The sequence below is a fragment of the Mya arenaria genome, chromosome 3 (assembly GCF_026914265.1).
Source record: "Mya arenaria isolate MELC-2E11 chromosome 3, ASM2691426v1".
In the NCBI taxonomy this organism is placed as follows: Eukaryota; Metazoa; Mollusca; class Bivalvia; order Myida; family Myidae; genus Mya; species Mya arenaria.
Window position 1 is genome coordinate 25,158,037 of NC_069124.1, and position 17,493 is coordinate 25,175,529.

General features: G+C 33.2%; 1 protein-coding gene across 1 annotated transcript; it reads left to right on the top strand.

The window, feature by feature from the left end:
* Position 1: 1 nt before the first annotated feature.
* On the top strand, positions 2 to 16,388 carry LOC128228570 (autophagy-related protein 101-like). Its single transcript, XM_052939952.1, has 8 exons — positions 2 to 186; positions 3,527 to 3,563; positions 4,787 to 4,827; positions 7,935 to 8,018; positions 8,380 to 8,481; positions 8,903 to 9,017; positions 12,014 to 12,180; positions 12,706 to 16,388. Exons 1-8 carry the CDS (start codon positions 157 to 159, stop codon positions 12,787 to 12,789), a joined length of 660 nt encoding a protein of 219 aa, XP_052795912.1. The 5' UTR covers positions 2 to 156; the 3' UTR covers positions 12,790 to 16,388.
* The last annotated feature ends 1,105 nt before the right edge of the window (positions 16,389 to 17,493 follow it).

The window sequence follows — 17,493 nt, forward strand, 5'->3', positions numbered from 1 at the left end:
TAGTAAATCAGCTGAGAAAAAAGTCAACAAAGAACTTCGTAATTTCTAAATATTGCAACATACATCAATGATACTTCGTAAAAAACAACCACGTATATTTTAACAGATATGTGGATTTGTCAAACGGGTTGAAATCTGAAATTTTAGGAGCAGATAATGAACGCAAGGGCTCATGTCTTTGAACTGGTAATTTGCTCTTGACCTGTTTACTTTTTCATATTTATATTATTATGTCGATAATATTTCAAAGTTCATTATCTGTACAAATCTGCTAATAAAGCAATGTTTCTCTTCATACATATTTCATTGGTTCCATAGGACTTCATTGGCTTGCATAATCTAGTTACAATCAAATACTCACAATTAAATCGTCTTGTTAAAAAATGTAACTATTGGCCGCTACTATACTGGTTGAGAAGCAGTTTCCGACAGTTTTATACGTTTTTATTTAATTATTTATATGTGTTTAAATACCTACTAAAATTGTTGACATTTTAGATAACTACAGCTCAAGCTGCTATTGTCGATATATTTTTCACATGTGTGACGTCACATATAGTGTATCTAATAGGGGCGCATAAGAGGGTACTTACATTGTTCTGACTAGCTTGTGATCAGAAGCAGTTTCCGACAAATCGAATGCGGGGCATATAAAAGGTGCCTATTGTGTGTTTTTATAATCCGTTTATTTAATATAACTAAATATAAGACTGTTATAAGAGGAATATTATTTAATTTTTCAGCATTTACGAAAAATGTAATCCTTAAAATTTACGACAGTCAATTCATACTCGAAATGAGGCAGGCACTGAATATCAATGATATTTTGATTCATTTTGATGGAAACTTGTGTTTGTATACATTTAAGTGAATGTGGATGCAAAACAAGCATGACACCAGTGTTCACAAATATGTACACAATGATCATCGTCTGTATAAGTCAATTTAGGTAAACCTTGTAGCTATTCATAGATATGCAAATTAGGTGCACATGCATGCGCAATACGCTGGGTGTGCCGATCCCCCACGTGCAAGTTTGTGTACAAAATGAAAAATAAACATTAAATAATAATAAAAGTTACTTATGTGTCTTGGTAAGAATTTCAACTTTTGATTGCCTAGTTACCATATAGTTGAATTGCAGTACATTCTTTATGAAGATCTAAAGAAAGTACGCGAAAAAGCGATTTGTCGGAAACTGCTTTCCGTCGGAAACTGCTTCTCAACCAGTACTGGGCAGTTGCCTAATTCCGGATCAATTTTGAAGTTTTCTTAAAATGTTGTCATAATTACTGAACATTAGTGCATGAAATTTTAATAGAAAAATGTTGGGTACTATATCAACCAAAATGGAAAAAGAATAAACGAAAAAACAATTAATTTTTAATATAATATTCAGTACGAAATAAGGGCATAAACGACGTCCAAAAACCTGCATTCAGTGCCTAAATATTCGGATTTTTTCAAAGAACAAAGTAAACATTATCAAGTCAATACAAATATTTAAAAACTACTTAAATGAACATCATGTATTAAATGTTTAACCTGTATATAAATTTTATACTTCTCTGAAGTATTTGTATGTGTATTTTCGGCGAATCCGAACTACTAATTTGTCCGAATTTGCATACTTTTGAAAGTACGAATCTGCTTCATTTTTGCTTTATTTTCATATGAAATGCTGCACAACACAAAACAATGACATCATCAATTTATTTAATTTTTATGTAATTGACATTGTATTTCGTGATTGACGATAAGTCATAAACGTCGTATAGTAGGTCTAGTGTTTAAAGATAACCCTGTCGAACCTCAATATAAAAGCTTGCGCTGTGTGACGTCATCCCCCACGTGACTAAATATTGACATTTAGGAAACCGAAAGTTTAGAGGTATTTATTTTGGGGTTATACTCGAATAGCTGCACTTTTGTGTTGTTTCTGTTGGTATGGAGGTCAGGTGCGTAGACTGTGATCATTCTATATTGATCACGGTCGCCGAAACGCTTTTTAAACGATTTCCAAATATTTAGGCAAATCCGGAATTAGGCAACTGCCCAGTAATTGCTTTTGCCACAGCGCTCATGTAAATTTATGCACCAGTCAATTGTAACCATGGCCCTCCTGGTCTGTAAATAGCGGGGACTTTGACTTTCAGTCCAGGCAAGCCCAGGTAAAATCCCGGCCTGCGAGAATGAACTGCTGGCAAAATCCCTGCCAAATGGCCCCACACCCTGGGGACCCTAGGTTAGGCCCATTTCCCCCTATTTTTGGAGCGAAGACAAAATCACTGCATTCACCCGGCACTATGGGGCCACCTGGAAGGTTCCACGGCTATCCACGGTATACCCCTGAACCAGGGGGGGGGGGGAGGGGTGTGGTTACAATTGACTGGTGCACTACATGCATGTTATGAGTGAATTACAAGCAACAGGAAAATAAGGTTAAAGTTAAACTGTACCAGGTATTAAAGGGGCTCAAACCCACAACACACTGAGCTTTACATATTCAGGGATGTGATTTGTCCGCGGATCTAATGGCCCCAGGGACCCCCCCCCCCCCCAAAAAAAAAAAAAATAATAATAATAAATAAATAAATTAAATATATATTTTTTTTAGCTGATTTAAACAGTTTATAGAGTGCTTTTGATTGTAAGTGTTGATGTTCCAGTTTGTTTCAAATTTGAAGTCAGTAGAACTTTCATAAGAGCTTCTAAAAAGCCAGTTTTTCTTATACGGCTGTGTGCTTTTGACCCCAAAAGTACCACCAAGAACCCATGGCCTAAATGGTTTCAGCCCTCCAGTTGCCAGGTCAATCACTTCCCTGATATTTTTAAATCTAACTGCTTGACTGCTATCTACACAATTAAAGCAAAAGAAAGAGTGTTTGCCCCCAATAAGGAATTTAATAAAGGACCTTTTGTTTAGCAGGTGGTCAATTTTCATCTCTACGGAAGGCATTTGGTAGTCCATGCAAATGGAATATATTGAGTATTTTATTTTTATTTTTTTGGTGATTTCGTTGCATCCATACGTCAAGTTACTACGTCCTTGTATAGTCCACATTGAAAATTTTCATTTAAGGTTGAGATATCAGGAGGTAATAACACATTGTTTGATATGTTACAATGTGTTTACAGTCTTATACACATAACTTGATACTGAATGGATCATGATCTAGGACAAAACATGCCGTTAACGTATATAGAATGGAACAACATATTTTTAAATAATATTTGAATTTGAAATCCAATGTGGATTACTTTACAAGATACAAGATATAATAATCTTTTTTTAAAGTTGTGTGTTTGATACCAAGAAACATAAGCTTGAAATGGTATTTTTAAGAAATGACTTCTACATGTATTTCAAAGGGTATATATAAACAATAAAACAAGTTAAAGCAGATGTCTCAAATTTTGTATCTTAGACATTTTATCATGGTTATTTTCCCAAGTATGTTTCATTCCAACTAAATATGTGAATATTTGTTGTTTTGGATGTAGATGTTGTCATGTTTCTTTTCAGTCTGTGGAAAGTCGTCAAGTGGAAGAAGTTGTTTCAAGTAAGCATTAGTAACATTTATTGTAATAATGTTTGTTTTAATGCTCCCCGAAGGGAGGAGCATTTAGTCGCCACTTTGTCCATCCTTCCATCACATCCTTGTCTGGCGTATAATTTCAAGACTACTGATGGGATTGAAATAAAACCTGGTAAAAAGATGGATGACAATGATAGGAAGTCCTGTCCACAAGGAACAATAATCATATCATGCATAATATTTTTTAGGTTAGACTCCCCTTAACTTGATATATTTCTAAAACAGTCATCCAAACTAGTCTTTTGGATGAACAAGCCCCAAACCCCTTAGTTATCTTCCATTAACCTGATATTTTTCAAAAATGGGTTCTTGTCCGGGCCATATCTTTGAAAATACTGAAGAGATTGGAATGATGCTTTAAATGTAGATAGATGGCTGTAATAGAAAGTGGAGTGTCACCGCTTTGTCTATCTGTCCTTTGGTCCGTCTGTCCATAACACCCTTGCCCCGAGAATAACTTCTAGACTACTTATTGGATTGAAATGATACTTGGTATATAGATAGATGGCAATTATATGAAGTGTAGTGCACAAAAACCATAATCCTATCATGCATATTTATTTACTAAACTCCCCTAATAATCATTTTTTCATAATCAGTGCTTGTCCGGGCCATATCTTGGAAAGTACTAAAGAGATTTAAATGAAATTTGAAATAAAGATTTATGGCGATGAGGGAAAGTGCCCTGCACAAGGACCATTATCTTTCCCTACTAATTTCTTAAGAAATCTCCTCTTAACCTGATATTTTTCCACGGATTTTCATAAGCTATCTAAAATGATGAAATAAGTTTCCATCTTTCTGATGATCGCATTGGCAGATATATCCGAGTGTAAACACCAATTTAATTAGGGATAGACACAGTTCGCAATTAAATAAATACTTCAATAATGAAATCGACAGAATTTGTTGTAAATTATGCTTTACTGAAGTATATGTTTTGAATGTCAAAATATGTAAAGTTTTTGTATATACTAACTTATTATCATAATATACGTTTTTATCAAAACAAAAGAAATCTTAATTAACCTTAATTAATTATTGCATGATGGGCATAAGGGTTTCTTGAGTTCCTTAGTTTCTGTTAACTGAGATTTGCTCATTCTATAAGGTGTTTGAGGATTAAAAAAGCTTTATTTATTCAGTATGTAAGATTAGTCAATGTTTTTTTCTTTTTTCAATTGCAGGTATATTCCACAGTTTGATACTGCACAGAACACTGGGAAAGGTAAATCTTATATTGTACCTTTATGATACATGTTTTTGGCTTGGTCAAAGTTAGCCGAAAGATTTTTGAATGTTAATTATTTATCAAAAAGATCATATTAACCAATCAAATCATATAAATATCCAACCTTTCCAAGTAACCAATATTTAACTTGAACAAGTTTTATGCAATTGGCTACTGAAGCCAATTGCTTAGAAGTGGTTAAAGTTTTGGTTTGGTAAAAGTTATACAAAATGTTTAGTTATTGGACAATATTTAATCAATAATAATTACTAACCAATGAAGTCGTTTTAAATATGTCAACTTGCCAAATGGTAACCTGTTGTCAACTTATGCACCAGTCAATTGTAACCACGGCCCCACGGCGGAGATTTAACCAGCAGTTCATCCCCACAGGGCGGGGATTTTACCCGGGCTTTGCTTGACCGAAAGTTAAAGTCCCTGCTATCCCCCGGACCTGGGGGAGCCGTGGTTACAATTGACTGGTGCATTATGAAAAGTTTTATACCATTAAGGCAGAAGCTCTTATTACATTTTTATTATATTATACTATTAGAGGGAGACAAGTTTATATTTCTTGGTATTTCATGCTCCCTTTTGCCATCTTTAAAATTGATATTAATCATAACAGTTTTATTATATACTCTTAGAGGGAAACAACTTTCGAAGCCTTCTTCACTGTAGTAAATTTCTTTTTATATTTTATGCTCCCTTTAGCCATCTTCAAAAATTGATATTAATAATTACAGATTTATTATATGCTTTCAGAGGGAGACAACTTTTGAAGCCCTGTTTCACTGTAGTATAAATTTCTTGATATTTTATGCTCCCCTTAGCCATCTTTAAAATTGATATTAATTATTACAGATTTATTATATGCTATCAGAGGGAGACAACTTTTGAAGCCCTGTTTCACTGTAGTATAAATTTCTTGATATTTTATGCTCCCCTTAGCCATCTTTAAAATTGATATTAATTATTACAGATTTATTATATGCTATCAGAGGGAGACAACTTTTGAAGGCCTGTTTCACTGTAGTATAAATTTCTTGATATTTTATGCTCCCCTTAGCCATCTTTAAAATTGATATTAATTATTACAGATTTATTATATACTATCAGAGGGAGACAACTTTTGAAGCCCTGTTTCATTGTAGTATATATTTCTTGGTATTTCATGCTCGCTTTAGCCTTCTTCAAAAATTGATATTAATTATTACAGGTTTATTATATACTATTAGAGGGAGACAACTTTTGAAGCGCTGTTTCACTGTAGTATAAATTTCTTGATATTTTATGCTCCCTTTATCCATCTTCAAAATTGATATTAATTATTACAGGTTTATTATATACTACTAGAGGGAGACAACTTTTGAAGCCTTGTTTCAATGAAGTATATATTTCTTGATATTTCATGCTCCCTTTAGCTGTCTTTAAAATTGCTAATAAGTATTAGTTTTATTATATGCTATTAGAGGGAGACAATTTCTGAAGCCTTGTTTCACTGTAGTTTATATTTCTTGGTGTTTCATGCTCCCTTTAGCCATATCTAAAATTGATATTCCAGAGTTTGTTCTGATAGTTTGGGAAAATGACCTTACAAGAGTTGCCATGGTAGATGCTTTTTCTCCCACCTCAGTTAAACAAAATAAAGTTAAAATGTTGTTTTTCTCTGGAGCTATTTTGTGCGTAATGAAAATAATTCGCCTATAGATACCGTATGTGATAATATGTGGTTGTCAATGATATGAGCGCAGTGATTCAAAATATGTAAATAGTCAAATCTGTCATTTGAAAATAAAAATGCAATTATCTTAATTGATAAGAAGTTACTCAATCGTTTATAAAATCTATCCTTATTTTAATCATTATTTCTCTCTTGGTTAACTTTCATTTTTGACGATGGATACCAATTATTTGAATGGTAAATATTAGTCTTTGACTCACTTGGTATTTTTATGCCTGTCATTAAATAAAAAAGTAAAACAACAAGTTCTGCGGAACACTACTACACAATATTATATAAGTGGAAACTGATTATTTGAAAGCATCAATATATCTAGTTGTATAGACTTTTTAAAAAGGTATTTACAAAATGGTATATAATCCAGCAAGAAATTATTGATATTCAGCTGATGTGTATCGATATTGACTCCATATCTGCAATTAATAGATATTATACATATTTACTAGACATTTTTCACAAAATCAGATAATTATGATAACTAATTATGCTCATGGTGATAGAAGCATTTTGATCAGAGGTTATACATGTAACTTTTATGATAATGAAGGGAGACAACTTTTGAAGCCCTGTGTCACTTTAAAAGCTTTTTCTTGGGTTTTCATGCTCCCTTTAACCATTTTAAAACTGAAATTCTACGTGTTGTTTGAGGTATTTTGGGAAAATGACTTTAAGCCTTAGAATTTTGAAGTTTTTGGGCATAAAATGTCTCTAAAAAAATTTACAATTACTTTAGAAGGTTGGATACTGAAATACTATTTTTAATCATTTTTTGTGGGCTTCAACAACATAAAAACTACAATTTTTCGAAACATTGTCAGGTTTGTTACATTTTTTACCACAGACTTCAATATTTTTTTAGAATTTCTGATTGAAAATTTGGTTTGTTAAAGCACCCTATACTTTTGGCCATTGGGAACATAACCGAATTATAATAGCCATTTAAATTGCCAGAAAAGAATACTGGACTGGTATTTAATATTTAACTTATGTTAATTTTATGGTCATACATGTACATCATTGACTTCATTTACGCTATTGGTCAGTTACTAATATTAATAACCAGTAATCTGATTAACTACATCATTCTCATATCCAAGTAAGACCAATAATGCATGCCAGCCCTGTTTAGTATAATACATTTTAATAAGGTTAAACAGAATTAATGTAGTTTCAAACTTTAAGAAAATCATTGAATTTTCTTTTGCTTTTATAATGCTTTTGACAATGAGATTTCTCTGCCTCACACTTGATTTATGAACAAAAGATATGTTAAATCAACTTAGACATCAGTTGACTATTGTTAAGTGCCCAAAATTTAGATTTTCAATACCGTATTTGACCCAATAAAGCTTGATTTCAGGTCCATTACAAGCAAGCAGGAAGCTATTCTGTTGGAACGCTTGGTTTTGCGGATGAAGATTGTGACTTCATTGACTTTACTTATGTATGTTAACTCTAATGTTTAATGTTTAAATTTATATTTGTTCTGGTTTTGATATGATATATAGTTATCATTTGAAATAATGAATTATTTATTTGAATGTGCTCATCATTAAGCAAACCAAAATATATCCGAATCTTTTTAGTGTTTGCACAAATGTCTCCATTGTGCAAGTGCAAACGGCTAAATAACCAAATATTTCGAAACGAGTCTACAACAAAGCATAATTTTGGTTGTCCCTTTCATCAGAAGTCTTTATAATGATGATTTAATTTGTATCTGTCAGATGTTTTTTAATGAAGATGTGACCGCAAAATGTTTTCCTAATGATAAAAATTTAACCAATGACAATATCTGCACTCAGGTGCGTGTGGCATCAGACGCCTTGTGTGGGAATGTGAGGCGTGAGGTGATCAGTTTCCGGGACACGCTCCAGCAGACCTCGTCCCCCCAGGAGTCCGGACAGGTACATGGGCTAGTCTTATTCTCCAAAGAATACCATATATATATATAGTCTATTTTTAGCAGTATCAAGTTCATTTGCAACAATTTTACGTGCCGATCTATGCTTGGACTATCACCAATTATCATGCATCACCTCAAAATTACTTGTTGAAAATAGTTCTATTTTTTCTGGAAAAAAAATGTCAAATATGCTTTTGTACATGTACATTCTATTAGCATAGTTTTAAATCAATGACTTCAACATTTTCTTTGCCATATCGTTTGATATAAATAATGTTTAACTCCGCTGCACTCCGACTGAGTGTATCTATAGATATCACTCATGTTTTTCTTTTTGACCTTAAATAAAGTATCTTGAAATATCAATCAATTTCTACTTAACCATATTCTTTAGAGATCGCCAGAGTTTTACTTATTTTCAGATATCATTGGAGTTTTACCAGCGTAAGCGTGGGCGATGGCTGTTCCAGGCGGAGTGTATTCCCTGGGAGGTGTGGACAGTCAAGCTAGACGTCATTACCCTCAACACTGAGCATGGTAATACGCTGTCTTAATATCAACAGTAGCTTTGGTGTAATTTAGCTTGTTCGCTTATCAATGAAAACAACTTCAGGTTCAGAATGGCCTTTACAACCTTGAGTCTTACATGTAGCAGCTATGACCTTGATTCAGTGCTCCAGTCTAAATTTGAAAAGGGCAGGGTGCTAGGTCAAGAAGGGCACTTTTGATGTGCATTGAATGAGTCTTAATGGGGCATTTGCAACGGCCAATGTTCAATTCTTATTGTGTATGACAGTTTTTATGTGTTGTTAAAACTTTCAATACCAATAGTTTGCTATGAATACCGTAGCTGTTATCTTTAGTTTATTGTCAAAATTATGTAAATTTATTATTCTTGTACTTATTTCTGCACAGTAGGATGTAGTAAAAAGGCAGCAAGGCATGGGACAAGGGCAGGGGATGCCCAACCCTGCTATTTAGGCCTACTTGGAGCACTGGATGTTGAGTGCATTGTTGTCGGTTTTGCCATTATATAAACAAAAGGAAATGAATTGCAAATTATTGATTCATGCTTAAATATTAGGGATGGCAACGAGTAGTAAAATTAATACTCGAGTACTCGGACGATCGTTTGATCGAGTACTCGGGTACTTGATTACTTGGAAAAATTGAATATGTGTTGGCAAAGACAATATTGTGTATACATGTATCGTAAATGACGTATATTGTGCGTTGGTCGTATTATTGGTCATTTTCACCTTTAAAGTAAACTTTCATTACGTATTATAGACTGCAGAAATGAACAACAATTAGAATTACAATGAACGAAAATTAAAAGCATACATAAAAATAGTGAACAAAATTCAATACAAAGTTCAGTTGTTTAGTTGTTTACTCTACAATTTTTTTTTTTTAAATGATAGTTTTTCGTACTGTGTAATTGTTGTTTACCTCATTAATATTCATAATTCTTGATTTAACATATCACCCAATCAATTGTGTTAATCATTGCAAAAATAGTTAAAATACGCCCATTAAGAAATCAATTCTCGTAACAGTTGATACTCTTTCCCTTGTTAGCGTTCATTGTTTGGTGAAAGGTCTCTAATTGGTATACAATAGAATTGTGTCGGTGAAAGTACCGCTATCAAAACTTCGCTAATTGACATCAGTGCTAATTTGAAATTGGGGTCCTTTGTTGACAGTTTGCAACTATCACAACAACTGTCAACTAATTGATTGAGGTCAATTGTGTACACAGCGGGGATTAGAGGGACCGAAAATTGTCCTCTTGGCAACTAACTAGATCTGATATTTTGTCCGTAAATCGTGTATTTGGTGATCTTTATAGATTTTTTTTTTTTCCGAGTACTCGAGTACTCGGGTACTTGTTGCCATCCCTATTAAATATACATTAATCTTTTTAGGATATGAATGTACATTTGCAACTTGCAAATCCATTCTCAAATTCAGATACACATGTAGGGCTATGCACATGCAAAGGAAAATTATTAAATCATTATGAAAAACAACAAAATATGACCTTAGTATATAGAATATAAACCTTAGTAGAAGCAAAGCAAAACAATACAATACTTCATTGCGCATCATGTGCCATTTACTTTTCGAAAGAAAATAAAAGGCAATGGCGTTTGCAAATGCGTTTAAGAAGTACAAGTGCTGATAACAAAGAATGATTGCATTTGCATTTGTATTTAGAATTTCATGTCATGCAATTTGAATGCAAATGACACTTCATAAAAATGTAGGAATAAGCTCATTAAAGGATTCACTTGCAGAGGTCATTACACGGACATTAAAGGCACTTACTCATGCTTTTGGACAAAAATGTTTTTATGATATGATGTAACTTCATGCTTGGGCCTCCCATTCAGAATTTTTTTTTCTCTTTTTTTATTTTTTAATCAAAAAAATTATTATCACTCTACTCTTTGATACCCAAATTGCAAAATCAATTCAAGTATAAAAACAACAGGTTTTGGTGGGGAGCGAACCCACACCAGAACAGTCAAGAAAAAATAGAAATCTGACAACAAAAACTCTTGCCCACTAGGGCTGTTTAGTATAAAGCTAGCGGGTATAATTTAACCTTATAAGCCTTTTCTTAAAAAGCGTTATTGAAGCTATTCAAAATCGTGACCATCAAAGAAAGTATTTTAGCATATAAACATTTGTTGAAGGGTTTCAGCAGTCAGTATCTTAGATTTAACACTTCTAGTAATTTGCCACACTTTATTTCAACATAAAAAAGTGCATTTTACAAAACATGAGCCAGTCCCTTTAAAGCAATAGTACCTGAATTTACCTAAAATTTCCTTACTAGAAAAAACTGTTTTAAATTTATGGCAGAAAAGTTTTGCTAAATTCATGCCTTTAAAGTAACTTGCTCATGGTTTGTAAAATGCCCTTCTTTTTTGAATTACGAAATAAAGTGTGGCAAATCATAAGGATTGTTGAAACAAAAATGTTTGATATTTGCTCAAATATCGTCTTTGAAGACCACAATTTTCATTAAATTTATAATGCGATTGAAAATTAATTACAACTGTGGTGATGCGTGATTGGTTGATTGACATTTTAACGTGATGTTATCAATGTGTCCTTAACAACATATCCACCACTTTTGTTAAAGTCCCCGTGGCCGTGTGGACTAGTCGGCTGTGGTTTTTTTTACTTTACTGGTGTGGGTTCGAACCCCACTAAAACCAAAATAATGTTTTATGCTATAACTGTATTTTTTTCTGCACCAGATATCATATTGTAAAATAATGATTAAACTAATTTTTGGTTCAAAACATGAGCGAGTCACTTTCAATCAAAGTATAGTAATTAAAATGATAAAACAATTTTAGAAACTTCAAGGTTTGTTCAAGAGATACAACATTTTAAAAATGATGACATAAGATAAATTATCAGAAACATTCTTATAAGTTGATTCTTATATACATTCACAAAGTCTTAATTCCTTCTTGTAATTAATGAGCGAGTAACCCATCCATTTTATTTTATAGAACGACAGATATTCCGAGAGCGCGTTGGAGAGGCCGTTGCAGAGAAGGTGTTATACATAGCGGAAATCATGAATCGACACGAGTACCTGCCCAAGATGCCCAATAATTCAGAAGTTGATCTCGTATTTGATACAAGTTATACAGATGTTCAGCCATATCTGCATCGGGTATGTATTTTTATGTACGGTATAAGTATCTATTATGTGTTTCCGGTACGGATAGAAAAATCCGACCGGAGAGCACGTGCGTAAGCCAGTAACGAGGCTTGCCGAATTACCGGCCACGTAGTGTGCCCAATGGTCGGAATTTTCAAACCGGACCGGAAACACATGATTGATATTTTTTCTTGCATATCTAAATTTATCAATTTGTGGAAAAAAAGACGTTGAAAACGAACTTTTAATCCATACATGTACAGTTTGCATTGGTTTCAAATCATTGGCCAATGAATTCAAAACCTTAAATTAAGCTCTTGAAAGTTCTTCAATTGACATAGGGTTCAATCTCTTTTGGGTAGGTATTAATTCACTGTCTCTTAGTTGAAAAAAGGAATAATGATAATGCTTTTATAACCTGATTGCCAAGTATCCTATGGTAAGTTTTTTTGCAAACGGTTTTAAATAGTGATTGATATATTTATTATTGCATTGTTCAATTGATAACATATCATATATATTATGTTCCCTCCACAGATAACTCACCAGATAAATGGGCCGTCTTCCAGCTCAGTATCCACAACTATGAGAAAGTTTCTTAAGGATACACTAGCATTATGACCCTGACATCATCTTGTAGACCATGCTGTAGACCTCACCGTATGATAAACAATAACATGATGATATAGAGCTCTCTTGCTGTGTATTTAGTTTTCAACCAATCACAGAGGATGTAGAAGTTTCCTAAAATATAACGCCAATATTATGATGCCAAGTCTCGCTTTGTAGACCTCACTACATACCGCAGATTCCTCAAATTTGGTTCGGGTTTAAAGGTATCGAATTTTCCCAAATCGACTATTGACAGGTCGACAATTTCAACAGTGAAATATCAATTACTGATGTTTGTCTATGTTAAGGTAATGGTGCACAATTTTGAACCAAAATCTGTCAAATCCCAAAATAAAGGACCTTAAACTATCAAGGCTAACTGTTGTAATATTTGCTTACTCTACACTTCCTGTGCTATTTACACTCCTTACAGTGGAAATAAATATGGATATTTAATTACACTACACTTCCTGTGTATTTAGCCATTTTCACTCCTTACAGTGGAAATATTAATGGATATTTGATGACACTACAGTTTCTGTGTATTTTGCTATTTTCACTCATTACAGTGGAAATATATATGGATATTTGATTATGCTACACTTCCTGTGTACTTAGCTATTTTCACTCATTAGAATGGAATAAAATATGGATATTTAATTATGCTACAATTCCTGTGTTTTTTGCTATTTTCACTCATTACAGTGGAAATATATATTGATATTTGATTATGCTACACTTCCTGTGTACTTAGCTATTTTCACTCATTAGAGTGGAATAAAATATGGATATTTAATTATGCTACAATTCCTGTGTTTTTTGCTATTTTCACTCCTTACAGTGGAAATATATATGGATATTTGATTACACTTCCTGTTTTTTTGCTAAATTCACCATTCACAGTAGAAGAAAATATGGATACATTATTACACTAAGCTTCCAGTGTAGTCAACTACATGTGTACTTTGCTATTTTCACTCATTACAGTGGAAATGTATGTGGATATTTGATTACACTACACTTCCTGTGTACTTTGCTATTTTCACTCATTACAGTGGAAATGTATGTGGATATTTGATTACACTACACTTCCTGTGTACTTTGCTATTTTCACTCATTACAGTGGAAATATATGTGGATATTTGATTACTTTGCTATTTAGAAAATATCTACTTATTTAATTTAGATTTATGTCTTTTATGTGTTCAGGAACAAGGACAATATTTTGCCCGGTTTGTTATCAATACTTTAACCTCATAACAAGCTTTGTCTTTTTATCATATACTAGGTATTCCCACTTCCATTGCCATTTTCAAGCATTCAATTGACACAGATTTGCAAGCATGAAAATTTTAACTTAAAAGAAATCTTTACAAAAAACCTATCGCTCATAATCATCTCTATGAATTATTTCCAGGATTTTTTTTAAATGATTATTGATTCCAGTTCTTTGAAAAATTAAATTGTTTTTGGATGAATGAGAGTTTTTGCTGTCATATATTTAATGTCAATATGATAATTATAATGTGTGCTTTGACAATTTTTTTGTCATTTTCTATTCTAAGTAGTTTATTATCTATATCATTATGTGATATTTCATGATTTTTTTGAAAATTTAACAGTGATACAATGGGTACGAATATAATGTGCGCTTTACTGGATTATATATAAAGAGTATCTGTTTAAAAAAAATGTTCAGATGGTAAAATTTCACATAACTTGCATTGCATGTACATGTATTTTGTCCAATGACTCATGAATAAAAAACACTTTAATTTGGTTAATTGTTTAATGTTTTCACAAAGTCATCTTTTCCCCTGTGGGGAGCAATGTTAATTTAAGCCAAGCAAAAGGGGCATCAAAAGGGTGTACAAGGAGGGCAAATGAGACAACAACACCACCACACCCCTTGTTACTAAGCTTAAATACATAATCATGTACAGTTTCTCATCTTTGTTTATGCTAATTTCCATGTTTAGCTTAATTGTAACCAGAGCTGACAACTTATAGGATAGCGCTCAAGACTGTTGCCTGGGTTACTGAGAAACCAGTTTGGGTTTCTTAGAACACCATATTGGTGTCAATTTTGATAGGCTTTGAAGAGGTACCCCTGTTGGGAATCAAACCCACAACCTTTTGGGTGAGAGGTGGACACCTTGACCACTAGACCACTTTCATCCTTCTCCATGTTGCCTATTAACCAGGAGTCTATTTCAATCAAGGACTTTAGGGGTATATCTTTAATGATATTAAATCTGTATAAATGTCACAAATAGAAATACATTGATTGTTTTTTATAACCTCAACTTTGTGTTCATTTTTTTAACACGGTCTAAAGATCAATTCACTCAGATATGTATCAGAATACTGAAACAATGAAAAGAGATCAGATAACTTCAATTTTACGACTAAAATGATGATGATTTGTCTTGAAACAGCCCTCTGAAATACTTAGTTAAAGTGACACTCTTATTAAAAATCAATATATACACATGTATAACAAACATCAATTTTGACTGATAAACCTTTGACTACTTACTAAATAGTGCATTAACGGAAAATATTTATAACTGATAACAAGATTGTAACAGTGTATTTAATAATAGAAAGCGCAAAAATATTAAATGATTGGTGAATGCTCATTTCTTTGAAATTGAACTCTGTAAACTTCATAAGAATTATTTTTTTCAAATTTTTTTTTGGAATATTGAAACAATATAATTAATTGTGGTAAAAATTATTTGGGAGTAAGAGTGCATCTTTAAGGAACAGGAGGTAGATTTGGGCAAATACCGGTAGTAAATGTTGATTTCAATCACATTACTCAATTAATGCTTTTAAAAATCCATACTTTTTGTATATCTCAGAGTAAAATTTGTAACCTGTTAATTAATATTAATAAAATGGGTCTCGGTTTTTTGTTTACACTGTCTATCAACTCCGGCATTGTTTAACCTACTTAGTTAATTTTATGGTGTCGGTATTTTCTGGTTGAAATAATCATTTTTAACACCTTACAACTGAACAATTTAGATGTGCTTTTTCTTTTCATTTTCATACAGACTATGGGCCGACTGTTCAGAACTTTGTTAAAGTTAACAACATTGTTAACTTTGTCATTGTTAACCTTTTTAACTTGAAATACATTTTAATGGGATCATAATTATACAGTATTTTAATAACACCACTACATCTGAAAGGGTTGTCTCAAATCTTATTTGAAATACCACATAAAATTATCTCAAGTTTGGTCTTGACTCAGACTCAGGTTTGGATTTGAAAATTAATAATAAAGATGTTAACAACATTTTTCACTTTAATGAAGTTCTGAAAAATCGGCCCTATGTCAATCAGGAAAAGGTCAATAAGAGATGCATATGAAAAGCTAACCACAAAGTCATGAAAATTTAAAGTTATTCAATTCGTGTCATGTATTGCAATTTTTGTTATTGGTCATTATGATGTAACAGATCTTGCTTTTATTATGCTTATTGATGTACATATACTTCAAAGTGAAGTCTTTCATATTATGTTTTGTGTTACCTGCTTGTAAATATTTGATGTTATATAGAATTCCTGTACAATGTATGTAATAAATAATAAGCTGATATGTGGTTAGTATTTGACATCATTTAACATTCCTATAATGCACCAGTCAATTGTAACCACGGCCCCCCAAAGTCCGGGGGTATACCGGGGATAGCCGGGGAAATGGGCTGTGTTTTTACTTTTCAGGTTGCCCCGCACTGCCGGGTGAATGCGGTTGTTTTGTTTTTGCGCTAAAAATGAATGGGAATGGGCATCACTTAGAGTCCCTGGGATGCAGGGGCATTTGGTGGGATTTAATCAGCAGTTTGTCCCCGCAGGATCTTATCCGGGCTTGGCTGGACCGAAAGTCAAAGTCCCCACTATTCCCCAGACCTGGAGAGGCCGTGGTTACAATTGACTGGTGCATAAGTTTAAGGTCATTCATCACTTACAAAGCTTTTCATAGTACCCTGGCCCTGTATCAATAAGACATTTTTGCTGTAAACCTGGAAATTACGCTGAAGCCCAAATATCACAAACAATACCCAAGGTAAATTTCATTTTTAAGATCAACTCATTTTACTAACTTCAACATTCACTTCCACGACTTCCTCAACATCTACAGCCTCATCCACTACCACCATTTCCATTCAACTATCACTACTTCTAGTACAACCAGTTCCATTTCTTCCACGTCCACTACCACTACTTCCCCTTTAAAATATTCATTTTAACTACAACTACTTCCCCTTCCAAAACACTTCCACTACCACCACAACAACTACAACAATTTCAACTACCACTACTTCTAATACCACCAGTTCCTTTTCACTACTTCTACTATCGCTATTTCAACTACTACTACTACTTTAAATTCCACTACCACCACTTCCACTTCCATCACTTCAAATTCCACTTCCTCTTCCACAAGTCCAAGTCAACTACCAACACTTCCACCACAACCACTTCCAAATCTATCAACACCACTTCCACCACCATAACTTCAACGACCATTTCTTCCACTACTACTACTTCAACTAACACCACTCAGAATGCAACAACCACCAATTCCTCTTCACCACTTCCACTACCACTTTTTCCAATTCAACTACCATCACCTCCTCTACCAAGACTCCCAACATTTCCACTTCTGCTACTCACACTACTAATACATCAACAACTTCC

What these genes read in the sequence shown, in the direction of transcription:
- LOC128228570 (XM_052939952.1), top strand. Translation starts at nt 157, where the DNA reads ATGAACGCAAGGGCTCATGTCTTTGAACTG. An exon ending in GGGCTCATGTCTTTGAACTG is followed by an intron (nt 187 to 3,526) that starts GTAATTTGCTCT and finishes GTTTCTTTTCAG; the next exon opens with TCTGTGGAAAGTCGTCAAGT. An exon ending in ACTTCATTGACTTTACTTAT is followed by an intron (nt 8,019 to 8,379) that starts GTATGTTAACTC and finishes ATCTGCACTCAG; the next exon opens with GTGCGTGTGGCATCAGACGC.